The sequence below is a fragment of the Abramis brama genome, assembly GCF_963993115.1.
Source record: "Abramis brama genome assembly, chromosome: 18".
Classification (NCBI taxonomy): Eukaryota; Metazoa; Chordata; class Actinopteri; order Cypriniformes; family Leuciscidae; genus Abramis; species Abramis brama.
In genome coordinates this window covers 35,532,026-35,559,723 of record NC_139980.1, presented here as the reverse complement: position 1 = coordinate 35,559,723, position 27,698 = coordinate 35,532,026, and the positions used below count along the sequence as shown (strand labels likewise).

The 27,698-nt window shown below is 40.3% G+C and overlaps 3 protein-coding genes across 5 annotated transcripts in view; 2 read left to right on the top strand and 1 right to left on the bottom strand.

Annotated features, from left to right (window-relative positions):
* pak6b (p21 protein (Cdc42/Rac)-activated kinase 6b) overlaps window positions 1-6,189 on the top strand; it is a 32,989-nt gene extending 26,800 nt beyond the window's left edge. For all 3 annotated transcript variants that reach the window (XM_084091946.1, XM_084091947.1, XM_084091945.1), the window contains one exon: window positions 1,788-6,189. In XM_084091946.1, the coding sequence (XP_083948072.1) occupies window positions 1,788-1,955 (168 nt within the window). In that variant the 3' untranslated portion in view covers window positions 1,956-6,189. The remainder of the gene's footprint in view (window positions 1-1,787) is intronic.
* Window positions 6,190-8,854: 2,665 nt separating this feature from the next.
* myh6 (myosin, heavy chain 6, cardiac muscle, alpha) lies at window positions 8,855-15,174 on the top strand. Its single transcript, XM_084090217.1, has one exon. It carries the CDS (start codon window positions 8,920-8,922, stop codon window positions 14,725-14,727), a length of 5,808 nt encoding a protein of 1,935 aa, XP_083946343.1. The 5' UTR covers window positions 8,855-8,919; the 3' UTR covers window positions 14,728-15,174.
* A 1,963-nt stretch (window positions 15,175-17,137) lies between these two features.
* slc25a29 (solute carrier family 25 member 29) lies at window positions 17,138-26,774 on the bottom strand. The gene is made up of 4 exons (XM_084090213.1): window positions 26,607-26,774; window positions 22,084-22,127; window positions 20,702-20,785; window positions 17,138-18,684 (listed from the first exon to the last, which is right to left on the bottom strand). The coding sequence occupies exons 1-4, from the start codon at window positions 26,632-26,634 to the stop codon at window positions 17,920-17,922; spliced, it is 921 nt and encodes a 306-aa protein (XP_083946339.1). The 5' UTR covers window positions 26,635-26,774; the 3' UTR covers window positions 17,138-17,919.
* Window positions 26,775-27,698: the final 924 nt, after the last annotated feature.

Below are 27,698 nucleotides of genomic sequence, written 5' to 3'. Positions count from 1 at the left end.
CAGGAGCACTGATGAGCATTGCTATTGAGGAACTGAAATACACTGAGCCGTCGACCGACTGAAACCTGCTCTGAAGTCAATGGCGCAGTATTTTTTTTGTTAATTAAAGAGCGTGTTAGTAATGTGTGTCTATAGGCGGGTCCACAACACACACACTCTGCTTATTACACACACAGGGACGCACAGCAGAACACAAACATGCCAAATATTTTTTTTAAAGGATTACAATGTAAAAGAATATTATTGTGTACATAAAGATATGGTGGAATCCAGCTAATCCTGTAGATGGTTTGCTTGCGCTTTAACCACACACACACACACACACACACACACACAGAGGTGGAAAGAGTACTGAAAATTTGTACTCAAGTACAAGTACCGTTACATTGCTGAAATAATACTCAATTACAAGTACAAGGAAGCTTGATTTCAAACTGAATTTAATTAGCAAAAAAAGACTAGATTGTTGGATTTTTCATAACTTTTGACAACGTTTAATTCAAGAGCATGGAGAGATTGGAGCTGAACGTCATTTGAGTCTGCAGTGAGAACCACTTGGAGAGATTCGCGATTGCACATGATATGGCACACTCAATATCCGAGTCCAGTTCATCCTATTTGGGAGCTCGCGTCCAATTTTCTGTGATTACATGAATGTGCCCTCGCGTTACAATATTGCACTCGTGACATTTGCCATTAAAATATGCCATAGAAACTTGCAGGTATTAATAAAATTATGCGTAATAGGCCTACCTGCAATCCTGAGCTGAGAGGAGGCGGGTGTGTCAAACTCGCTGTCGTTGAGATGAGAGAATGAGAACGCGCAGCTGGTATCGTATATAGATATTTTGACAATACTACTGTATGTAGATTGTTGTTTCTCCAAACGTTCAGTCCAGCCATCACTCTGAGCTCCTCGCCTCCTTCACTTATGATCAGCTCTTCAAAACCTGCTGCGACTGCGGCGGCTTTAATTCAGTCCAAATATCAGGGGTTTTATTGGTCCGTTTACGATCAAATATTTTTATTGGCTACCGAAATGCCGGTCTAAGATTTGAATATCAATTCAAAATGTACTCAGTAACGAAATGTGATTTTACAAGTAGCGAATTAGATTACTTAGCTTAATATTGAGTACAAGTAAAATTACAGATTTAAAAATATACTCAAAAAAGTACAAGTACCCAATAAACGACTTAATTACAGTAACGTGAGTAGTTGTAATTCGTTACTTCCACCTCTGCACACACACACACACACACACAGCTTTAACCTTGCGCATGATCAGATCCGTTTGCGCTCTGGAGAAGTGTTCGGTCTTTCCACTATCAAATTCCTATAGTGAATCCGTCACGGCACGAGCTTTGCTTTTAAAGGGAATGTGAGACGAGACTCTGATTGGTTTATTGCACATTACGCCCAAAACACACCCGTTACTCATTAAGAGAATATGGACGACCCTTTTAGATCATGCGCCGGGAGCGCCGGCCATTTTTCCCATCGTTAAACCAGCAAAAGTGGATTCGGACTAAGTGCACTTGCGCTTTAGACCATGTGCTTAATCGTTAAAATAGGGCCCTAAATCTCATTAAGCAGATTTTTGGGGACTTTATAGCCTTTATGGTCATGAGACAATTTAGTGATTTTTATGTCAATTCATTCCTGCATGAAATCAGTGTTTTAGTATTATTTATATACCGTTTATTTATATATGTTGTATACATAATGTAACCGACATTATTTTCCTGTTCTCATGTGTGGTAATTTTGGGATGTTCCTATCCGCAGATCTCGCCGGTTCTGAGGGACTTTCTGGACTCGATGCTGACCCGTGACCCCGTGCAGAGAGCCAGCGCTGGGGACCTCCTCCAACACCTCTTCATGCTCCAGTGCTCCTCTCCACGCTGTCTGGTCCCCCTAGTGGAGCAGTACCGCAAGCGCATGTCCCGATGCTGAACACCAACCCATCTGGACCGGTACCACGCTGTCACGTGCATCCCACGACCCCGCACCGACCTGGGGGGCGTTTCCCGAGAGCATCGTTAGCCAAATATGGTCGCAAGTTCCGTCGTTATCTGCAGTTCAACGAGTCGGTGTTTCCCGAAAACATCGTTCTAACGAACATTCGCAAACAAGATCGTAGAGTTGTGCGACAGATCTCGACCTGTGGTCAGAAGCAGTTTCTAGTTTTCATGACATGTGGACTCAATAAATCCTGATCTTGAGCAAAATAAGCAGCTGACATTCAGTACAATCTATATCTTTATTTAGAATACATACAAATGTCATTTATGTCTTTTAGTTTGTCAAGAGATTTAAAGCGTAGTTTTTGAAGAGTGCGCATGTGTTAACGAGCTCTAGTGTGAGAACGAGTCTATGATTGAATCTGGAAATAAAGCAAAATAACTGAGAAAAATGAGAAATAGTCCTCAGATGCATGTCTGTAATTTATAGCAAAACATCTCGCGTTAATTCAATCTCAAACAGATTCATTAACAGTAGTTATTACTCCAACATCTGCGTGATGTCATTAACCAACGTGGTTCAACGACCAATTTGCGACAGTACGGTTTCGGGAAACAGTCGTGATTAGCTAGTTGTTTTGTTCAACGTACTGTTGTAGTGAAGCAGGAGTTACGGCGCTGTACGGGAAACACTACTGAACCGTATCCAGACGGAGTTCTGCGGCTCTGTGTTTCCAGTCCACTGAAACAATGACATGAACTGTTTACTTTCCCAGCGGAGAGCATCAGCTCACCTGAAACAGAACACTCAGCCAGCATTTCTTCTTCTTCACTACAAATTACTTAATTTTATTGCCATGGACCTTAGTCAGGTTAGACGCCATATTGAATTTAATTTAATGTGGATAGCCCTGGTATACTTCAAGCAAACTAGTGTGACGTCATTAGCCGTGTTTCCACTGTCGGGCCAGAAGCGGGCTTGCTAGTGCGTGTCAGGGCTAGTCACGATTCCACTCTCACTCCCGGGGCTTGATCGGGTCTGGGCCAGCGGCCGGGGTTTGTGGCCTGCCGAACACCGGTCCAAAGTGGGCCAGCTCGGGCTAGAGGAGTTTAGAGGTCCAGCTCAGGCTAGAGGAGTTTAGAGGTCCAGCTCGGGCTAGAGGAGTTTAGAGGTTCAGCTCGGGCTAGAGGAGTTTAGAGGTTCAGGTCCAGCTCGGGCTAGAGGAGTTTAGAGGTTCAGCTCAGGCTAGAGGAGTTTAGAGGTTCAGCTCGGGCTAGAGGAGTTTAGAGGTTCAGGTCCAGCTCGGGCTAGAGGAGTTTAGAGGTTCAGGTCCAGCTCGGGCTAGATGAGTTTAGAGGTTCAGCTCAGGCTAGAGGAGTTTAGAGGTTCAGCTCGGGCTAGATGAGTTTGGAGGTCCAGCTCGGGCTAGAGGAGTTTGGAGGTCCAGCTCGGGCTAGAGGAGTTTGGAGGTCCAGCTCGGGCTAGAGGAGTTTGGAGGTCCAGCTCGGGCTAGAGGAGTTTGGAGGTCCAGCTCGGGCTAGAGGAGTTTGGAGGTCCAGCTCGGGCTAGAGGAGTTTGGAGGTCCAGCTCGGGCTAGAGGAGTTTGGAGGTCCAGCTCGGGCTAGAGGAGTTTGGAGGTCCAGCTCGGGCTAGAGGAGTTTAGAGGTCCAGCTCGGGCTAGAGGAGTTTGGAGGTTCAGCTCGGGCTAGAGGAGTTTGGAGGTCCAGCTCGGGCTAGAGGAGTTTAGAGGAGTTTAGAGGTCCAGCTCGGGCTAGAGGAGTTTGGAGGTTCAGCTCGGGCTAGAGGAGTTTAGAGGAGTTTAGAGGTCCAGCTCGGGCTAGAGGAGTTTGGAGGTTCAGCTCGGGCTAGAGGAGTTTAGAGGTCCAGCTCGGGCTAGAGGAGTTTAGAGGTCCAGCTCGGGCTAGAAGAGTTTAGAGGTTCAGCTCGGGCTAGAGGAGTTTAGAGGTCCAGCTCGGGCTAGAAGAGTTTAGAGGTTCAGCTCGGGCTAGAGGAGTTTAGAGGTCCAGCTCGGGCTAGAGGAGTTTAGAGGTCCAGCTCGGGCTAGAAGAGTTTAGAGGTTCAGCTCGGGCTAGAGGAGTTTAGAGGTTCAGCTCGGGCTAGAGGAGTTTAGAGGTCCAGCTCGGGCTAGAGGAGTTTAGAGGTTCAGGTCCAGCTCGGGCTAGAGGAGTTTAGAGGTCCAGCTCGGGCTAGAGGAGTTTGGAGGTCCAGCTCGGGCTAGAGGAGTTTGGAGGTCCAGCTCGGGCTAGATGAGTTTGGAGGTCCAGCTCGGGCTAGAGGAGTTTGGAGGTCCAGCTCGGGCTAGAGGAGTTTAGAGGTCCAGCTCGGGCTAGAGGAGTTTAGAGGTCCAGCTCGGGCTAGAAGAGTTTAGAGGTTCAGCTCGGGCTAGAGGAGTTTAGAGGTCCAGCTCGGGCTAGAGGAGTTTAGAGGTTCAGCTCGGGCTAGATGAGTTTGGAGGTCCAGCTCGGGCTAGAGGAGTTTAGAGGTCCAGCTCGGGCTAGAGGAGTTTGGAGGTTCAGCTCGGGCTAGAGGAGTTTGGAGGTCCAGCTCGGGCTAGAGGAGTTTAGAGGAGTTTAGAGGTCCAGCTCGGGCTAGAGGAGTTTGGAGGTTCAGCTCGGGCTAGAGGAGTTTAGAGGAGTTTAGAGGTCCAGCTCGGGCTAGAACAGAACAGAGCTCGTAGGAGTAAAGCTCCTCAGCTCGTATTGTTGGTGGCATATTTGTAGAAATGATCCTTCTTTCTGAATGTGAGATAAACACACTGTCCTGTGACTGCAAATAAACAGAAACAGACGCGACTGAACAAGTACGTCCTCTTTCTTTTGTGAAATAACTGTAAACCACTTTATTTGTGTGTGACTAATGTGCAATCTTGACACAACTTAATTCATTATGATCAATGCATCACTTTGTATTGTAAACCTGTGGTAAAACATCGATGTTTGGGTTTTCAAGCAACAAAAATGCCAGCAAACGGTCGCTTTTATCATGTTGGTTTTGCGATCTCGCTAGTTTCCAGTGATTCTTTCTGATTCATTTTCTGATAAAACTTCCATTAGTTGGTGAAATGATGTGTGTGTGCCGTTGTTCCAGAGAGGTGTGCGTTAGTGAAGTGTTGTGGAGCCCGTCGGTGGAAATGCGGCTATTTAGAACTCAATCGGGCCTGAACAAAGTTGATCTCAGGAGTTTGAAACCACTTGCCAAAGTGAAGAAACATTCGCTCAGACTGGTAAACACCGTTGAACTGCCATTGGTCTGTGGTGATGATGTAATAAGTGGGTGTGTCTCTGAAGCTCCGCCTTCTTTGTTGTGAAAATCTCTGGTTCGTTTCTTCTGTTGAGCGCGAGAGAAAACAAACACCGGAGAGCCTTTTTATAGTATAAATTAAAGTGTAATTCTAATTAAAAAGCAAGTCACTGTTTTTTCATGTTTAAAATGGTAAAGCTTGTTGATTTTAAGCAATCTATTGTATAAAGTGCTATATATAGATAAACGTGACCTGATCTGAGCTGCAAACACTCACATCACTGTGATCGAGTGCTTTCTGAATGGCTGTTTTCTCACCGCTGTCATGTTTGTTGTGTGTTTATTTTGTTATTGAGAGGAAAGTGCACAGCACATATTTACATATTCATCTAAACGTTACTAAATGTTACTCGTGTATGTTGAACTACTTTTTACCCCAAAGTGAAGAACGAAAAGGAATTTTGCCGGTTATTGGTATATTATTGGTTTATTGGGGCCTTTGCAATCTTAACAATGTCAAGCATGTATAAAGGTCTTAGATCATGTAATTTTCACAACTCAACACAGCTTGTATGTTTTTAAACAACAGTACAATCCATTGAACGCACTGTTTTTATGAGCCCAAAACTTAAATATGGCGTTTCCATGATTAAGGTCTAATGCACCATTTTGAATGAAAAATCAGAATGAAGCGCAATTTGGTAAAACAATTTGTCTCAATCTTTTCTAGTCACAAAACGTTGTGCATATGCTGGTTATTAAATGCATCTGATGAATTGTTCACAGTGAGATCAGAAACATGCAATTATGAGGTCATTCATGTTGATTTTGATTTTAAAATGTTCTTTTTATTGCTGTACAGCTGATAAATGTGCCTATGAGACTAAACCCCTACTTTCAGACACTGAATGTTGTTTTTTGTCTTCCAAGATGTGAAAGGGCAATAAATGATTTTTATAATTCAGCACATCTTGCAAACACTTCCTTATTTGCATCCCAAATATACATTTCTAAAAGGAAGCATTTGATTTGCAAAATGCATTTTATTGTCTTGAATTGCATGGTTTAAACATGGTGTGTGAAGTGCGTAACCACAGTACAGCTACTGGAAGATGTTAAAGCATTTCTGATGATTGATGTCTGTTTAATAAGAGCGTTGTTTCATAATTATAATACTTCAGATCAAGCTCAGATTAGGAGCTGTTCATGCAGATCATTTCAAAGGGTCCAATAACTTTCACAAGTGTAGTCGCCTCCAGCTATTATTATTCTGTAATCCGTGGCCAATCGCTCTGACCACACACTGATTGAATCAGCTGTTGTGTCGCAGGAACATGTAAGGCATGATGTGTGTGAGCATGCACTCTTAGGCGGCGGTATGTCAGCTAATCTAGCCCCTGATAAGCTTGTTATTTACTTATGTAGCACTTCAGTTCTTCAAGCTCGCTACTGGGGCTTCATGAGAGGACGTATCTGTAGATGCATATGCTTTACAAAACCTGTTTGACACGCAAAGCAAAAACACTGATAAAAATTATTCTGCGGAGACGTAAATGCTACTGAAAAAACATTTAATTTCTACATGAAAACGGTAGTTCAGGCAAGAATAAAAAACAAAAAGTAAATCATTTATTAGTACTCAATTCAAGCTTGTAGAAATGAAAGTGTAAATCTCAACAATATAAAATAAAGTAAAACCCACTTGACTTTTCTAATAGTGGTGTTCCCATCATGCACTGGGGCATGAATAATTAATAAGGTTGATTTTTCACTGTTTTCCAGGTGTATTTACACTGTTTTATCATTGCTTATGTTGTTAGGATTAGTAACTTGCCATTTAAGGACATCTGGATTCATTTTCTACTCAAAATGACACATTCATATTCATAAACGATCTATCGAATGTTAACGTCATTGTGTATTGTGTACCACGTATTGAGGTCTCAGTGTTCCGGGGCCATGTTACTTCTGTGGAATCTATACAATATCTATTGTGTTATTAACTTATTAACTCTTAATGTTTCTAAGTAAAGCATACACTTTAAAAGTGTGGTTTAATCCGGTGTTATATTGAGTGAGTAAAAAGTTAATTTTGTTAAATTTACTTAACTTAGTTAAGTAGATGTTACTTAATTCTATATGTGAAATTAAATCTAATTAAGTAATATTTACTTAATTACTTCAATTAAATGTCAAATGAATGTTAAGTTCAATAGTAAGCAGATTTTAATTAATAATAACAGGTAAGTTGTACAGAGCAGTAGCAGTAAAATTTACTTACAATGTGTTAGTGCAAATTGCATCAAGAAAAAAGTTATTATTTTCAGTGAATGCTATATAGTTAAATCTGTAAAATGTACATTGCTTACACCATTTTATTAGGAGCATTGGCTTTAAGTGTGTACGTCATTAATAAAACAGTTTTTGAGTTGAACTGAATGGAGGAGTTTAAGTGACAGAGTTGCACTGTTCTGGTTCTTGTTTCATAAGTGGGGCTCAGTGAAGGCAGATAATAGAAGAGGAACGGACTTCTTTTCATTCTTGCGTTCTATTTCAAGGGTGTTTCTGAGTGGAGATGAGTCGAGACGTCCTTCGTGCCGAGGTGTCTATCAGAGGACCTTCGATAAAGTCCCTGCTAGTCAAACAAAGATAAAGCCAAACAGATTCCCGACGTTCAACTCCCATTAAAGCACAACAGCTTTGTCTTACTTTAACATTATATGATCTGTTATTTGTTTAGCATTGCATACACAATATTATTTTATAATTTTATTATGGCATATATATGTGTGGGTGTATGTGTGGGTGTGTGTGTGGGTGGGGGGGGGGGGGGGGGGGAGAGTAATATTTTATGTTTTTGAATGAAGTCACTTTTCTCTAAGGCTGCATTTATTTAATGAAAAATACAGTAAAAATTGTGAAATATTACTACAATTTAAAATAGCTGTTTTTTCTGTGATTATATAGTAAAATGTAATTTATTTCCTGTGATCAAAGCTGAATTTTCAGCATCATTACTGATTAGTCTTCAGTGTCACATGATCCTTCAGAAATCACTCTAATATGATGAATTGATGCTCAAGTAATATTTGATCAATTTTGAAAAACATCTGTGTTGCGAGAAAAACTAATTGAAAAAAGAAAAACTAATTGTATGAACAAAACACAATGGGGTCCAAAAATCTGAGACCAGAAAAGAACATATGAAATATTTCTATTTTGCATATTTTCATTACAAATAGCATGACAATTTGCGCCCCCCCCCCCCCCCCCAAAAAAAAATAAATATAGATTGGACTTTAGACCCCTCTGCGTTAAATTTGTTAAAAAATCACATAACAATGCTAATTTGTTAAATAGAAACATAAAAAAGTAACCACATTAATTACAAGCACAATTTGAGGATCATGCCTAATGTTAGAGGTATGTCTGATAAATTTAAAGGATGGAAACAACCATGGTGGTGTTAGTTTTCTATATAAGGATATCAACAACTAAAGGTTGTGCTGCTGACCCCACACTTCTTTTAACTCTTGATAATCCCTGTCCCTGTGTTCTTCTCCTTTCACATCCTTATTTGGATCTCTGTTAGCCTCTATAAAAACCAAGCACGGGTGGTTTGTGACTCTAAAGTTTCCTCAGCCGAGGAGTGTTCATCAACTCTCACTGTACCTGGAGATATCAAGCAGACACTATGGGTGATGCTTTGATGGCACAGTTCGGAAAGGCTGCTCCCTTCCTGAGGAAGTCGGATAAAGAGCGTCTCGAAGCTCAGACGAGAGCCTTTGACATCAAGACCGAATGCTTTGTTGTGGATGAAAAGGTGGAGTTTGTGAAGGGGAAAATTGTCAGCAAGGAAGGAGGGAAGGCTACTGTTAACACTGAGGATGGGAGAACAGTGACCGTCAAGGATGGCGACGTCCATCCCCAGAACCCGCCTAAATTCGATAAAATCGAAGATATGGCGATGCTCACTTTCCTTCACGAGCCTGCAGTGCTGTTCAACCTCAAAGAGCGTTACGCAGCCTGGATGATCTACACCTACTCAGGGCTGTTCTGTGTCACGGTCAACCCTTACAAGTGGTTACCGGTGTACGACTCAGAAGTAGTCTCTGCCTACAGAGGTAAGAAAAGAACAGAGGCCCCACCTCACATCTTTTCTATCTCGGATAATGCTTATCAATACATGTTAACTGATCGGGAGAACCAATCTGTGCTCATCACTGGAGAATCCGGTGCTGGGAAGACCGTCAACACCAAGAGGGTCATCCAGTATTTTGCAAGCATTGCTGCCGCTGGTGGAGCGACTGGAAAGAAAGACTCTGGCAAGGGAACCCTGGAAGATCAGATTATTCAGGCTAATCCTGCACTGGAGGCTTTTGGCAATGCTAAAACACTCAGAAATGACAACTCATCTCGCTTTGGGAAATTCATCCGCATTCATTTTGGGACAAGCGGTAAACTCGCTTCAGCTGATATCGAAACATACCTGCTGGAGAAGTCTCGGGTGACCTTTCAGCTGAAGTCTGAGAGGAACTACCATATTTTCTTCCAAATACTGTCCAATGAAAAGCCTGAATTGCTGGACATGCTGTTGATAACTAATAATCCATATGACTACTCTTACATCTCCCAAGGAGAAGTAACCGTCGCATCCATCAATGACAATGAGGAGCTGATTGCTACTGACCAGGCGTTTGACGTACTTGGCTTCACATCTGAAGAAAAGATGGGAGTCTACAAGCTGACAGGTGCTATCATGCACTACGGCAATATGAAATTCAAGCAGAAACAGCGTGAAGAGCAGGCCGAGCCGGACGGCACTGAAAATGCAGATAAGGCAGCTTATCTAATGGGGCTGAACTCTGCTGACCTTCTCAAAGGACTCTGCCATCCAAGGGTCAAGGTGGGCAATGAGTATGTTACAAAAGGACAGAGCGTGGACCAAGTGTATTACTCTATTGGTGCACTGGCAAAGTCAGTGTATGAGAAAATGTTCAACTGGATGGTGGTAAGAATTAACCATTCCCTTGACACCAAGCAACATCGCCAGCATTTCATTGGTGTGCTAGACATAGCAGGCTTCGAGATCTTTGATTTCAACACATTTGAACAACTCTGCATCAATTTTACAAACGAAAAGCTGCAACAGTTTTTCAATCACCACATGTTCGTCCTGGAACAAGAGGAATATAAAAAAGAGGGAATTGATTGGGAGTTTATTGACTTCGGGATGGATCTGCAAGCCTGCATCGAATTGATTGAGAAACCCCTAGGGATCATGTCCATTCTGGAGGAAGAGTGCATGTTTCCAAAGGCCAGCGATCAGACTTTCAAGGCAAAGCTGTATGACAACCACCTGGGCAAGACAAACATTTTCCAGAAGCCACGAGTTGTGAAGGGGAAGGCAGAGGCACACTTTGCCTTAGCCCATTATGCAGGTACTGTTGACTATAATATTGCCGGCTGGCTGGTGAAAAACAGAGACCCACTGAATGAAACAGTAGTTGGGCTCTATCAGAAGTCTTCTTTGAAGTTGTTGAGTCTTCTATTCTCAAGTTATGCAGGAGATGCATCTGAAAAGTCAGGTGGGAAAGGGGCCAAGAAGAAGGGGTCATCTTTTCAGACAGTGTCTGCCCTGCACAGAGAAAACCTCAACAAATTAATGACCAATCTGAAAACCACACACCCACACTTTGTTCGCTGTTTGATTCCAAATGAGAGCAAGATTCCTGGAATCATGGACAACTGCCTGGTCATGCACCAGCTTCGCTGCAATGGTGTGCTAGAGGGTATTAGGATTTGCAGAAAAGGATTCCCAAACAGAATCCTCTATGGGGATTTCAAACAGAGGTACAGAATCCTAAATGCATCTGCCATCCCAGAAGGCCAGTTCCTTGAGAACAAGAAGAGTGCCGAGAAGCTATTGGGGTCACTAGACATTGACCACACGCAATACAAATTTGGCCACACAAAAGTCTTTTTTAAAGCTGGCCTGCTCGGTACGTTAGAGGAGATGCGAGATGACCAACTCGCTCGTATCCTCACTGGGATCCAAGCTTACACTCGTGGATTACTGATGAGAGTCGAGTACCAGAAACTGGTGGAGCGCAGGGATGCCCTCATGGTCATTCAGTGGAACCTTCGTTCCTTCCTCGGTGTGAAAAACTGGCCGTGGATGAAATTATTCTTTAAGATAAAACCCTTGCTGAAGAGTGCTGAGTCTGAAAAGGAGATGGCAAACATGAAAGACGAATTCGGTAAGTTAAAGGAAGCTTTGGAGAAATCTGAGGCCAGGAGGAAAGAGTTAGAAGAGAAAATGGTCAGTCTGCTTCAAGAGAAGAATGACGTGTTCCTTCAGCTGCAGTCTGAGCAAGACACCCTAACTGACGCTGAGGAACGATGTGAACAGCTCATAAAAAGCAAGATCCAGCTAGAAGCCAAAGTCAAAGAGCTGTCAGAACGTATAGAGGACGAGGAAGAGATAAATGCAGACCTCACAGCTAAGAAACGCAAGTTGGAGGATGAATGTTCAGAGCTCAAGAGAGATATAGATGACCTGGAGCTGACACTGGCCAAGGTGGAAAAGGAGAAACATGCCACTGAGAACAAAGTAAAGAATCTGACTGAGGAAATGGCATCCCTTGATGAAAACATAATGAAACTCACCAAAGAGAAAAAAGCTCTACAAGAGGCTCACCAGCAAACACTGGATGACCTTCAAAGTGAGGAGGACAAAGTCAATGCATTGACAAAAGCCAAAGCTAAGCTTGAACAACAGGTGGATGACCTTGAGGGCTCACTGGAACAGGAAAAAAAAGTTAGGATGGACTTGGAGCGCAGCAAGAGAAAACTGGAAGGAGATGTAAAACTGACTCAGGAGAATGTTATGGATTTGGAGAATGACAAACAGCAGTTAGAGGAAAAACTTAAAAAGAAAGACTTTGAAATGAATCAGCTGAATGGAAAGATTGAAGATGAGCAAATGGCTTCAGTGCAGTTGCAGAAAAAATTAAAAGAAAATCAAGCTCGGATCGAAGAACTAGAGGAGGAGCTGGACGCGGAACGTGCGGCTCGTGCAAAGGTGGAGAAACAGCGATCTGATATTTCCCGAGAACTGGAAGACCTCAGCGAGCGCCTGGAGGAGGCAGGTGGGGCAACATCGGTTCAGGTAGAACTCAGTAAAAAAAGGGAGGCTGAGTTTCAGAGGTTACGGCGGGACCTCGAGGAATCCACCCTTCAGCATGAGACCACTACCGCCTCTCTTCGGAAGAAGCATGCAGACAGTGTTGCTGAACTAGGGGAACAGATTGACAATCTGCAAAGGGTAAAACAAAAGTTAGAGAAAGACAAAGTTGAATTGAAGCTGGAATTGGATGACCTTTCCTCAAACATGGAGAGCGTTGTAAAGGCCAAGGTAAATCTTGAAAAGATGTGCCGTTCACTGGAAGATCAGATGAATGAGCATAAGTCGAAATCTGAAGAAGCCCAGAGAGCTCTTAATGATTTGTCCACCCAGAAAGCCAAGCTGCTGACTGAAAATGGGGAACTTGGACGGCAAATGGAGGAGAAGGAATGTCTGATTTCCCAACTCACTAGAGGAAAGACTTCCTACACACAACAACTTGAAGATCTGAGGAGGCAACTTGAGGAAGAGGTGAAAGCAAAAAATGCTCTTGCTCACGCTGTACAGTCAGCCCGTCATGATTGTGACTTACTAAGAGAGCAATTCGAAGAGGAACAAGAAGCAAAAGCTGAGCTCCAACGAGCCTTATCAAAGGCCAATACAGAGGTAGCAACATGGAGGGCGAGGTATGAGACTGACGGAATTCAGAAGACAGAGGAACTGGAGGAAGCCAAAAAGAAACTTGTTCAAAAATTGCAAGAAGCAGAGGACGCAGTGGAAGCAGTGAACGCAAAGTGTTCTTCTCTTGAGAAAACAAAACATAGGCTACAAAATGAGATTGAAGATCTGATGCTAGACCTCGAACGGTCAAATGCAGCGTCTGCCGCCCTGGACAAAAAACAGAGATCATTCGACAAAGTCATTGCAGAGTGTAAACAAAAGTATGAAGAGTCACAATGTGAGCTCGAGGGAGCGCAAAAGGAAGCTCGCAGCTTGAGTACCGAGCTCTTTAAGCTAAAGAATTCCTATGAAGAAACTCTAGATCATCTTGAGACCATCAAGAGAGAAAACAAGAATCTACAGGAGGAAATCTCTGACCTGACGGATCAAGTGGGGGAAGGACGAAAGAGTGTTCATGAGTTAGAAAAACTGAGGAAACAGTTGGAACAGGAGAAAGCCGAGTTGCAGTCCGCGCTGGAAGAAGCTGATGCTTCAGTTGAGCACGAAGAGGGCAAGATCCTACGAGCTCAGCTGGAGTTCAACCAGTTGAAGGCAGATGTTGAGCGTAAGATGGCTGAGAAGGATGAGGAAATGGAACAAGTTAAAAGAAACTACCAACGCATGGTTGAGTCCTTGCAGGCTTCTCTTGAGGCAGAGACGAGGAGCCGTAATGAAGCCTTGAGAGTAAAAAAGAAGATGGAGGGAGACCTTAATGAAATGGAAATTCAATTAAGCCAGGCCAACAGACAGGCATCGGATGCCCAGAAGCAGCTGAAGATGATCCAATCTTGCCTAAAAGACACTCAACTCCAGATGGATGACACACTTCACAGTAATGATGATCTCAAAGAAAACATTGCCCTGTTGGAGCGGAGGAACAACCTGATTCAAGCAGAACTAGAAGAACTGAGAGCTGTGCTGGAACAGACGGAGAGGGTTCGCAAACTAGCAGAGCAAGAACTTACTGAAGCAACTGAGAGGATGCAACTCTTGCACTCCCAAAACACTAGCCTCATCAACCAAAAGAAGAAGCAGGAATCAGATCTGCTTCAGCTGCAAAATGAAATGGAGGAGCTGGTGCAAGAGAACCGCAATGCAGATGAAAAGGCGAAAAAAGCCATCACTGATGCCGCTATGATGGCTGAGGAGTTGAAGAAAGAACAAGACACTAGTGCACACCTTGAAAGGATGAAAAAGAACATGGAACAGACCATTAAGGACCTACAGCACCGTCTTGATGAAGCCGAGCAAGTCGCAATGAAAGGAGGCAAGAAGCAGCTACAGAAAATGGAGGCACGTGTCCGTGACCTTGAGAATGAGTTGGACGCAGAGCAAAAGCGAGGCTCTGAGGCCATTAAAGGTGTGAGAAAGTACGATCGACGCATTAAGGAGCTGACTTATCAGACAGACGAGGATCGCAAAAACTTGGCAAGGCTGCAGGACTTGGTGGACAAGCTACAACTCAAAGTAAAATCCTACAAACGCTCTGCTGAGGAAGCCGAGGAACAGGCCAATGCCAACTTGGCTAAATTACGAAAACTGCAGCACGAGCTCGAAGAGGCAGAAGAGCGCGCAGACATCGCCGAATCTCAAGTAAACAAACTGCGTGCTAAAACACGAGATGGAGTACCTGGAAAGAAATCCCTGGATGAGTAATGTTCAGTCTTGAATAGCTGTGCAATCACCCCTAGATTTGTTTGTTCACTAGTTTTATGATTAGCACATATCTACGAATACACCTTATTTTACAATTGTGCCTGGAAACCTCTAAAGCTTTAAACATTAGTCAAACCATAAATGGTCACCCATTTTGGTGTCCAAAGTGATTTTCTATACAAAAAAAAAAACCTTATTAAATGCAAGTGTCTACTTTCATGTTTCAAATAACTTTCATGAGAAAATTTTCCAAAGTGTAAAATTGTCATTCAGCGTAATGGTCTGGACTTTGATTTTACCATTATATCTTTAAATAAACATAAAATACCCATACTTGTTTTCTTGGCATTTCAATTGTGGAATCCACACGTCCCAGATGTGGGCCGACTGTTACTGTTTGGGTTAGCACTGACAAATGTGTGTAAAACTTAATAAATACTACTATTTCAATGCATTTTTGTATTGTTTTATTTATCTTATTGATTTGTTTTAGATGCCCACAAACAGAGAGGCCATAGAGGGGATTCTCCACCCAAAATACCCATCCTGATAATGTAATTTATGTTGGCAAACATAAAGTATTCATAAATATAGCTACCAGGAGTAATTTCTGTGGCTGAGGAAGTCAGAAACAAGGTGAAAAGCTAAGCAAGCATGGCAGAACAGTAAAATAAGATGCTTATAATTTTTTAACATCTGCTTCTGCCGCCATTTAATCAGGAATATTATTAAAACTAATTTAATGATAAAGACTAATACTAAAAACATTGCAATTGTGGGAACAATGACAATATTCTCTCTCTTTTTGGCAAAACGTCATTCAGAGTAACATATATATTTCTGTAAAATATACAGAATATACACTTATTCTGACCTGTACTTATTAAAATATATAAAAGAATATGTGATCATATTAAATTACTATATTTTGAAATGATTTTCACTTCCTTACACAAACTTCTTGCTGACAAATGGGTAAAACCTAGTGGGTTTGAAGGATAGTGTTAAAAAGTATAAAGATTTAAAGTCCCCCTGTGGTGAAAATCCAGCTTTTAATGTTGTTTATGTGTCTATGTGGTGTTTTTAATCTGCTTTAAGACAAACCATGTGTAAATTCATAAGTCGACTCCATTGCTGAGTATTTCCTCCTTAAAACTGCAGTGAACCAAAGACAGTCTCAAAAACACGCTTTGAAATCGCTGGTGTTTCTGACGTCACAAACTACCTTGTAACCAATCAGATCAACGTGTGATCGTCAACCAGTGGATCTCTGAGCTGAGTGAGTGAGTGGAGGTGGGGCTCATTTGCATATTCATAGAACCGCGCATACTAAATGAGGCAAGGGTGTCGAGTTACATTCAAGATATTTTAAGACATTTTGATTCTTGAAAAACCCTTTTCGTCTTCGACCCAAATGTGATTGAACAATAACATAAAACCAACAGTTCAAGATTTTAATGTTTGCTTAGAATTTGAAATGCATTTACATGCTAAAACCAAAAGAAAAGAAAATACTTTTAAAATCACAAATCTTATTCTTGTTCATCACACTACAAGATATGGCAACAAATTATATATGAAGACAAAAAAAAGACAAGACACATCCGTTTATTTTCACATTTTATTTTAGCTGACCAAAAGCAATTTAAAAATTGTTTCAGGCCAACCACATTTCAAATGAGAGCAGCATTTCATACAAAAATAGGACAAACATTTGACCATCTCTTCAGCAGTAACGACAAGAAAAAGAAAAATCTAAAACTAAAATCATTTCAACACTTCTGCAACCCAGTAAAATACACGTTATTTACATTTCTCACAGAAGATATCACACATATTTCGTTTTCAAAGCATCTCTCTAAACTTCCCTTTTTTTATCAAATACTACATATTTACATTTAATACAATCCATAACCATTACAAAAAGAGCAGCATTTCTTTAAAAAGCCTTTGCAAGCCCATTCTATCCGTTCAATACGCTTCTTTTCCAATCGCATGTTTTAGTCTGACATGATCAATGGTATCTTCATCTTTCAATATGCAGAGAAAATTCAAGACTCGGTATAATATATATATATATATATATATATATATATATATATATATATACACACAAACATAAAATATATATTGGTTTACAGTATAAATCAGAGACAACCGACATGCTTCCATCAATCAAAAGACGTGACTTAAACACAGCAGTTCGTTTCTCATTCTATTAGCAGTATAGAGTTACACTGGGCCAGATATCCCAACACTTTAATAAGTTACAGAAAACATGCAAATATTGCATTCATTTTGTAGATCATACATCACAAACTTTGTTCAGGAGACACATGGACAAGGGAAGTCCTTGCATTGAAGTGGACAGAATTATATTAGTGGACAAAAACCTTTAGTTCTTTCTTTTAAACCAAATTAGGTTTTATTTAAGCCAATACAATTCAAGTAGACAACAGACACTTTTGGGAAATATTAGCAAACATAATTGGGTGTCTGTCTACCATATTCATTGCACAAGATGAGATCAGTTTAACACTGGGCCAAGATATCGCAACCTTTCAGGCAATTTCACCAGCAGCTTCAACTAAAAGGAGAATAAAAACATCAAAATAACAAAGACTAAATCCCCCAGTGCCAGAATCACATCTGTCAGTGTCGAGGTGGGGCTGAGAGCTCAATGAGATGAAAGTCAACCAAAAAACATCTCTGGAAAACACCAAATGACCTATTACACTATTACATTACAGTCTTGCATTCATTCACATGGATTTAAGAATGCGGTCCGTCCAGACTAAAGTTAACGAAGAGGAATTTGTTTAGACACTCGTTTCTCTTCAACGCAGCAAACAATGCCAAATCCAAAGCAAGTATTTCTAGTTCTGCCCAGTAAAACCCAAAGGTGCCAACAGTGACGGCTGTTGATTATCTCAAGACGCCAATTCTTACTTTCAGACGTCGGTTTCTTACTTTCAGCGGCTCTCGTAAGGCAGAAACAGGGAACGATTATTAAATATATAAAAAAATATATTTACAAATGCAGATCTCAAGTTATTGTACAGGGTTGTGCGAGTGCATTTACGTGGACAGACGTGTTCAACGCACAGCAAACTGTTTGATTAGTAACAGCCATGATTCAAGAAGTGCTATCCTTCAAAACTAACTCACAGATGAGTTACTCACAGAAGTTACTCACAGACTGGACGGCTGCGTTTGCGTTTGCATCGGCGCGTGAAGAGGAGCCGCTTCGCAATCTTTAGGAGCTTCGTCCGAGCGTACGTACAAAAGGAAGAGGGTGACCGTGGCGAACGTTGCTGCGTTGACCGGGAAAGCCCGGAGGAGAGTGGAAGTCAGTCCACGAGTAAAAACTCGCCAGCCTTCACGCTGGATGCTCTTCCTCGTGCAGTCCATAATGCTGCTGTACTGGTACTTCCCACCGACTCCGTCCGCCTGGAGTCGGGATTTAATCACATCAACGGGATACGTGGACAGCCAAGACGCGATTCCCGACATCCCGCCGGCGAACAGGAGTTTGGGAATCATATACGGATCCTCCGGTTCGCAACCAAGCGAGCGCGTCAGGAGGTCGTACGCTAGGAAGTAAACGCCGAATCCTGGCGTCTCCCGGATTAGCGTCGTGACCATTCCTCTGTTGACGCCACGTATTCCCTCGCGCTGGTAGATGCGAGCCAAGCAATCCAAAGAGTTTTTATAGACTTTCCGTGAGGATGACTTCTTCTCGCCCGTTCCTTGCATCTGCATGCGGGTTTTGGCCAGCTCCATCGGGCAGCAGATCACGCACTGGATGGTGCCGGCCGCCGCTCCGGCCAGGAACTGGTTCAAGGGCGTGTCTTCGCCCAGCCGGCGCATGGCGTTGCCCTGCACGCCGAAGACGATGGCGTTGATGAAGGTCAGACCCATCATGGGCGAACCGATGCCTTTATAAAGGCCAGACATCTGCGGGAAAGGTGGAGTATAATGAGATACACAGAGACTGTAAAATGAACATTGCTTGACTTTCAAGGACTACAATCAGAGATCTCATTTATCAAACAATATCTTTCTTTATCATCTTTTCAATTCTAAAACTAAAACTAAACTAATAAAACAAAATTTTACAAAATAAAGTGGAGCAGATGCAATGACTGCGGTGACTTTAACCTTTGAAAGGATGCTATGACAAAGATATCGCTTTCCTTACTCAAACTGATTTATTTCATGAATATATGATTGAGCTGAAGAATGAACACTTGGATATTTATGAGCAATATCACACTCATAGCCATGAGAAACGCCTCTATATCAGACGGGCTGCAGCTTTAATTTAGTGTGAAAAGATTTATTAATCAAATTTAAAATAAATTTCCCATATATTGTCTTTCAATAATTCAAGCACCTTTGAAGTACTTCTTCATAAATATGTGTGTTTTCAAGGGTTTTCCAGGACTGAGAGAAATGAGTAAAATGCTATAAGATATTATGTCTTGTTTTCTGGGGGAAAAATCAAAATGAAGTGAGTTTTTTCTTAAACCAAGCAAAATGATCTGACAATGGGGTCAGAGAAATAATGTTAATGGGTAAAGATTATTTATTTGACCACATTTGCAGATAATTTTGCGTGTTTTAAGAAAAAACTCACTTCATTTTGATCTTCTCCCCCCAGAAAACAAGACATAATATCTTATAGCATTTTACTCATCTAGTAAATGCTTCTTGATTTAAGAATTTTTGGATATTTGGACTGAAAACAAGACAAAAATGCTGAGTAAGAAAAGCCTTTCTTGCAGTGTGGTACGCGTTGAATCCACACGTGCCAGATGTGGGCCGGATCTGGGCCGACACTACGCTGTCTGTGGACCTCAACAACGACACCATTGTGTTCTTAGAGCTGCTATACAGCAGAAGTTGTGAAGTCTGAATCACTGATGCTGTTATTTCCCTGTCGGTTACTGTGAGCTGCTCTGAGACCGCTGACCACGGAATAAAGCGCAGTGGAAATAAAGGTGAGTGTCGAAGGCTGAGCTCCACCGCAGATGAATGTGGCCTAGATTTGGAGATTCTCACATCCGTGACACAGATCTGGGTTTTGGTGTCAACGGGTGAACAGCGGAGGAAAGTTAGTAATATGGAGCTTCTTATTTTACTCAGATATGATGAATAATTCCTTAAAAATGTAACTAAGCAATATAATAATACATGTAATTTATATATACACTACTGTTCAAAAGTTTTTAAAAGAGTCTTACTTAGCAAGGCTGCTTTAATTTGATCAAAAATACAATAAAAAAAGTGAAATATTATTCCAGTGTAAATCATCTGTTGTCTATGTGAATATATAGTAAAGTGTAATTTATTCCTGTGATCAAAGCTGAATGTTCAGCATCATTACTCCAGTCTTCAGTGTCACATGATCCTTCAGAAATCACTCTAATATGAGGATTTGATGATCAAGAAACATTTATGATTATTATCAGTGTTGAAAACAGTTGTGCTGCTTCATATGTTTTTCTGTGGGAACATTGATACATTTTAATGTCACTTTTGATCAATTTAATGCATCCTTTTTGAATAAAAATATTAATCTTAAAAATATATATTTTCTGACCCCAAGTTTTTTTGTGTGATTATTTATATATATATATATATATATATATATATATATATGTATGTATGTATGTATGCATGTATGTATATATGTAAATGTGTATATTTATATATATATATATATAGAATGAAAAAACACAAGCAGCTTTATAGAAAATCATAAAGTAAATGTGTATAATATCTTAATATATATATGCCTTATGGTCATATTTAGTACTTTATACAGTAAAAATGGTTTCAAAGCAGCTTCACAGTAATAAACAGGAAAGTAACAGGATTTGAGATTCTGTGAGCCTGATTGTGTGGTTCTTCAGCTCAGTGTTGAACACATAAACTCATGTAAAGAGAAGAATATGAAGTGTGCACTCACGGACTCTTGCCGTATGATGGACTGGAAACAGTGGAAGGTTCCCCGGTAGAGAGGTTTGTCCACACTCTGGACCTGCAGTCGGACCTACAGGACACACACAACAAACCCAACCGTACTGTTGATTAACTCGGACAACAGATGAAGACCACGGCTGGATGAAGGAAACGCTGAAGTCTCTGTAAGAAGAAATCCTTCAACAAACTCACTGTGAGTCACTGGATAACAATGAATATAACACTGTTTAAACCTGTAAAAACGGTTATATGCTATACATTACGACCTATTAAAAAACAATGTAATCATTCACTTATTATCTTCAGTTCTGCTGAGAAGGTTTTTTACAAGAAGGGCCAGAATATTCAAGACCAGTAAAAGACAGTAAATAAAAATAAGAGAGAAGCATCAAAACAATATTATATATTGTATAATCAAAATTAAAAAAACAACATGCATTTGCATTAGATATAATGCATTAAATTAACAGTTGAACCATAATACACAATATTTTATTTATTTATATAAATAAACAGATAAATTATAAATATATATATATATATATATATATATAAAAATAAATATATATAAAAAATATATTTATTTATATATTTATTTATATATATTATATATATATATATATATATATATATATATATATATATATATATATATATATATATATATATACACACACACACACACACACACACATTTATACTTACAGTATAATAAAATTTATAGAAATATATAATTATTTATAAATATATAAATGTAATGTCATAGTTATCGGCCCAATAAGAAAATCTGGCCGATATATTAAAGCCAATAAATAATGACTCACTTCAAAAAAGGAAAAACATGAGCAACGCAAGTCTGTCATATCGGCTTCATAAAAGTATAATGAGAACATAATAATTGTCTTTGGGATATGGTGAGACTTTGTTTTTATAATAAGGCTCTCAATAATTATATACATTTTAAATAAAACTAATATTCATTTGTAGATTTATACAAATTTATATATATTTCTATGAATATAAAATACTAATATAATACTTGTTTATATGTTGAATAATAATTAACAAAAAAATGTATGTGTATATATATTTGTATTATTATTACTCAACATAAACAAGGCAATTCACATTTCACAACATATCATCCCTAAGTTAGCAGCATCACTGTTTTTAGTCAGTAGCACTAGTATTAACTGGTATGATGTGCTTTCACAAAATGATTTATTCAGCGACAGAAGTGATTTTTAAGTCACAGGGTTCAGCGTGAAACGGATATGATGGGAGTAAAGTGTCACGACAGACAACAACCTCGCCAGAAATAGCAGTGATCAGCGTTTGCTCTGAGGAGGAATCAACAGCATGACGTACCTTCACCGTGTCGAAAGGATGTCCGACGAGAACGCCAGCGGCTCCTGAGCGCAAACAAAGACACGACGTTAGAACATTCATGACTAAACACTGAGTATTTATATCACAGTATTATGAAACAATTAGCGCTGGACAACGATTAATCACATCCAGAATTAAAGTTTGTGTTTACATAATATATACGTGTGTACTGTGTATAATTATTTTGTATATATAAATACACACATATACATGTATATATTTAAGTAAAATGTGTTATTTATATATAAAATATTACACAGTACACACGTATATATTATGGATAATTCTGGATGTGATTAATATCTAGAATCACGGTCATAAGCACAGCTGTCTGTGTTTTATTTCAACAACACTTTTCCAGTTGGACTGGAAATCTCACACGAGGTTCCTGTTACTCAGATGATCTCAGTTCTTCACATGCCATTAGATATGAGTTATTATATCCTGAACCTGTCATGAGGACCAGTGATGGTCACATGACCGAACACACAGACACACACGTGAAGACCAAAGGCGTCGGCCAGGCCTGACCAATCAACACGCAGCATTCACTACACACTCACTCATCAGGGTCACTGATGCTGCGTAACAAACAAAAGATGTATGCAAAGAGCAGCGCTGGGCCATTTACGTCATCACTTCAAAATGTTCACGAAAGTCTCTGTGTGCATGGAATATTTTATGTTAAAAATATATTTAAAAATGTGCAGGTAAATAGCTGTTTAGTATTGTATATTGTTATATTGGTGCACATAGAAAAAAGATTAAATAAAGCATTAAATTAAGTAAACAATTCTGGAAAACGTGCTTTGTTTGTTTAAATAGACAATATTTGTATTATATGTGTGTGTTTATGCATTTATATATAAATAAAATTTCTCTTTTAATTTTTATTTTTCAATATAGTTGATAGTTAACTATAGTTAACCTACTCATAGCCGGACTATATCGGGTCTATAGTTAACCTACTCATAGCCGGACTATATCGGGTCTATAGTTAACCTACTCATAGCCGGACTATATCGGGTCTATAGTTAACCTACTCATAGCCGGACTATATCGGGTCTATAGTTAACCTACTCATAGCGGGTCTATATCGGGTCTATAGTTAACCTACTCATAGCCGGACTATATCGGGTCTATAGTTAACCTACTCATAGTTGGACTACATCGGGTCTATAGTTAACCTACTTATAGCTGGACTATATCGGGTCTATAGTTAACCTACTCATAGCCGGACTATATCGGGTCTATAGTTAACCTACTCATAGCCGGACTATATCGGGTCTATAGTTAACCTACTCATAGCCGGACTATATCGGGTCTATAGTTAACCTACTCATAGCGGGTCTATATCGGGTCTATAGTTAACCTACTCATAGCCGGACTATATCGGGTCTATAGTTAACCTACTCATAGCCGGACTATATCGGGTCTATAGTTAACCTACTCATAGCCGGACTATATCGGGTCTATAGTTAACCTACTCATAGCGGGTCTATATCGGGTCTATAGTTAACCTACTCATAGCTGGACTATATCGGGTCTATAGTTAACCTACTCATAGCCGGACTATATCGGGTCTATAGTTAACCTACTCATAGCCGGACTATATCGGGTCTATAGTTAACCTACTCATAGCCGGACTATATCGGGTCTATAGTTAACCTACTCATAGCCGGACTATATCGGGTCTATAGTTAACCTACTCATAGCTGGACTATATCGGGTCTATAGTTAACCTACTCATAGCCGGACTATATCAGGTCTATAGTTAACCTACTCATAGCTGGACTATATCAGGTCTATAGTTAACCTACTCATAGCTGGACTATATCGGGTCTATAGTTAACCTACTCATAGCCGGACTATATCAGACTATATCAGGTCTATAGTTAACCTACTCATAGCTGGACTATATCAGGTCTATAGTTAACCTACTCATAGCTGGACTATATCAGGTCTATAGTTAACCTACTCATAGCTGGACTATATCGGGTCTATAGTTAACCTACTCATAGCCGGACTATATCAGACTATATCAGGTCTATAGTTAACCTACTCATAGCTGGACTATATCAGGTCTATAGTTAACCTACTCATAGCTGGACTATATCGGGTCTATAGTTAACCTACTCATAGCTGGACTATATCAGGTCTATAGTTAACCTACTCATAGCTGGACTATATCAGGTCTGTAGTTAACCTACTCATAGCTGGACTATATCAGGTCTATAGTTAACCTACTCATAGCTGGACTATATCAGGTCTGTAGTTAACCTACTCATAGCTGGACTATATCGGGTCTATAGTTAACCTACTCATAGCTGGACTATATCAGGTCTATAGTTAACCTACTCATAGCTGGACTATATCGGGTCTATAGTTAACCTACTCATAGCTGGACTATATCAGGTCTATAGTTAACCTACTCATAGCCGGACTATATCAGGTCTGTAGTTAACCTACTCATAGCTGGACTATATCGGGTCTATAGTTAACCTACTCATAGCTGGACTATATCAGGTCTATAGTTAACCTACTCATAGCTGGACTATATCAGGTCTGTAGTTAACCTACTCATAGCTGGACTATATCAGGTCTATAGTTAACCTACTCATAGCTGGACTATATCAGGTCTATAGTTAACCTACTCATAGCTGGACTATATCGGGTCTATAGTTAACCTACTCATAGCCGGACTATATCAGACTATATCGGGTCTATAGTTAACCTACTCATAGCTGGACTATATCAGGTCTATAGTTAACCTACTCATAGCTGGACTATATCAGGTCTGTAGTTAACCTACTCATAGCTGGACTATATCAGGTCTATAGTTAACCTACTCATAGCTGGACTATATCAGGTCTGTAGTTAACCTACTCATAGCCGGACTATATCGGTCTATAGTTAACCTACTCATAGCCGGACTATATCAGGTCTATAGTTAACCTACTCATAGCTGGACTATATCAGATCTATAGTTAACCTACTCATAGCTGGACTATATCAGGTCTGTAGTTAACCTACTCATAGCCGGACTATATCGGTCTATAGTTAACCTACTCATAGCCGGACTATATCGGTCTATAGTTAACCTACTCATAGCTGGACTATATCAGATCTATAGTTAACCTACTCATAGCTGGACTATATCAGGTCTGTAGTTAACATAGACGGTGAGATGACGGCTGTTGCTCGCTGGCTGATCCTCCATAATGTGTTCCAACATTTATGAAGCACTTCATCTTCGCGTCTGTAAAATGAAACACAAGCCGATATAAAGGTGTAGCCCCCGTCCCGTCGCTGGATTGGCTGGCGCAGGGGTGTGTGTGTGCCTGGAGTTTTTACGGGACATGGATAGGCTGTGGGGAGGGGGTTATTCTGGGATCTTCCGGGAAACACATTTCACAGCACTTCAAGCATGTCTGTTATTTGCACAAGAGAATAGAAGGACTTCAAGGAGGCTTGTAGGTTACATATTCATTTAAAAATCAATCATAAGCTTTGACTATGCCATATTCAGACAATCAGTCAGTGCGAATCTGAATGTGTCAGACCAGCACACACACTCCTAACACAATATTCAGATGTGTGTCTGATCAAAGGAATCTTTCCAGTTTAACGCTTTATGATACATTTATAATGAATGATCAATAAATAATAAAAGACCAAATCTTGAGCAAATGAAACACATTCCTTGAATTTGTGTATTGTTCGTTCAGCTAGATATACTCTACATTACACGTGATATCATCATCTTATAAAATATTTAAATGTAAACAGCCTTTAGAGTCTTTCCACCTCGCAGGAGAACGTTGACATTGTAACCAAACTTAGACCGTCACAATCAATTAGTAACAATAAATAAGTCACAATGTAACATTCCATTCCTTCGAATGAAGCAAAGCAGAATTCCATCACGTGACATCAACTACTTCAACACAAAGTATCATTCAATACTTAACAACAATATATATATAAACATTAAGAAAAATAAAGTAATAGACAGATAGATGATAGATAGAAATCACAGAACATGAATTCTTCAGTTATATTAGCTCTTTAGCACATTACATAGATCTTAATTCTAGGCATTTCAGAAATACAATAAACAAAAACTCAACTCTGTCACGTGTCCTGCTTGACGTGGCTTCATGTTCCACTACAAATAATTCAGCATGTGTGAAGATATCGATCCGTGTAAATTACATTACATTACTGAAGTTCAAAACAAACTTTATACACATGCATGATTAATTACTGCACTTAAACTCTATGAATGACCGGATCTGATTACAAGTCTATCTAATGTGATCCATCGATCTGCCGGCCACAACCCCTCCAGCACAGGACCAGGACCAGGACGTGTTAATAACGAGCTTAACGAGTCTTAATCTACTGATTCACACAGCAGACATGACGTGAATGCACTGTACTCTACTGCATACTGTACACTGTACTCTACTGTATACTGTACTAGCAGTGATGCATCTTACCTCCTAAACAGCCAGCAAGGAAGTCCATCACTGCTTCAAGCTGACAGAAACCTTCCCTTAGACGAGCTCAGAGGTATTGGGCAGGGTAAGCTGTGCTCAGGCCTGTCCTGTGAGAGTAGCGGCAGAAGAGTAGCAGAAACTCGCTGTCGTGCACGAGCTCTGCGCAAACTCGAAGTCACTAATCAGGTCGTAGTGGAAAATTTCACCTGCTCGCTTGACCACAGCCTGCTGGCTTCTCTGTCTATTTGCGTCCGGGCTTCTGATGGATGCAGGAGGTGTGTGAGCGCGCGCCCAATCGCGACCCGCGGATTTAAACAAGGATTCCTGTTTCTCTCTTCGGTGACTCGCTGTTCCGGTGCTATACTAGGGCGAAGGCGTGTTGTTAACGTTCACAAGTCAATTCGTTTCTATTGGATGGTTAACAAGCACGTCATCGCTATGTTTTTAATATTCAGTGGCCAATCCTTCGCCATAGGAAGTTGCCTAATTAATATTCACGATCTCGCCTTCGCAATAGTAACGCAAGCATTTTTGGGAGTCGGTTCGTTCGAATGGTTCATTTCATTGAATTGCTCGACTGATTCGGTTTTTACTCAACAAAATGATTAATTTTTTTTAGATAAATAAATATGTGGTATAATCCTGCTGTTGTCGCTATATTTTCTAGATCGTAGTTCGTCTATTAGCTTGCGCACTTCGTGCGAACACTTTGCGAATCGATTCAACAGAATCTTTCGAAAGGAATCAGGTCAAAAAGATTCATTGGACTCGTAATTTCTCTTCCGCGTTGCATCAGCATGTGTTTATGTCTTCCAAAAGCGAATGGTGCAATGCGTGTACGAATAAATTAACTCTGTCTGTAATCAATTCGAACTAATTAAGTAAAGGTTTATTCATCAAATGCGCAACAATGCAACTAATCACCTGGAATGGAAATGAGCTCACATGATATAGAAATAACAAAATGACGAGTTGTAAAGTCAAATAAAGTTGAAGGATAAAACAGACATCGCGTATTAAACATGCACCACCGTCAATAAAAAGCAAGTTTCTCGTTATTGCTCTTAAATCAGAACATGCATGAACATGCTG

Bases quoted from the DNA above. Each gene is read 5' to 3' on its own strand.
- myh6 (XM_084090217.1), top strand. From the start codon at position 8,920: ATGGGTGATGCTTTGATGGCACAGTTCGGAAAGGCTGCTCCCTTCCTG.
- slc25a29 (XM_084090213.1), bottom strand. From the start codon at position 26,634: ATGGACTTCCTTGCTGGCTGTTTAGGAG. The intron at 20,786-22,083 runs GTACGTCATGCT...TGTGTCCTGTAG, and splicing joins ATCCTTTCGACACGGTGAAG to GTCCGACTGCAGGTCCAGAG. The intron at 18,685-20,701 runs GTGAGTGCACAC...CCTTTCCCGCAG, and splicing joins CCATCATACGGCAAGAGTCC to ATGTCTGGCCTTTATAAAGG.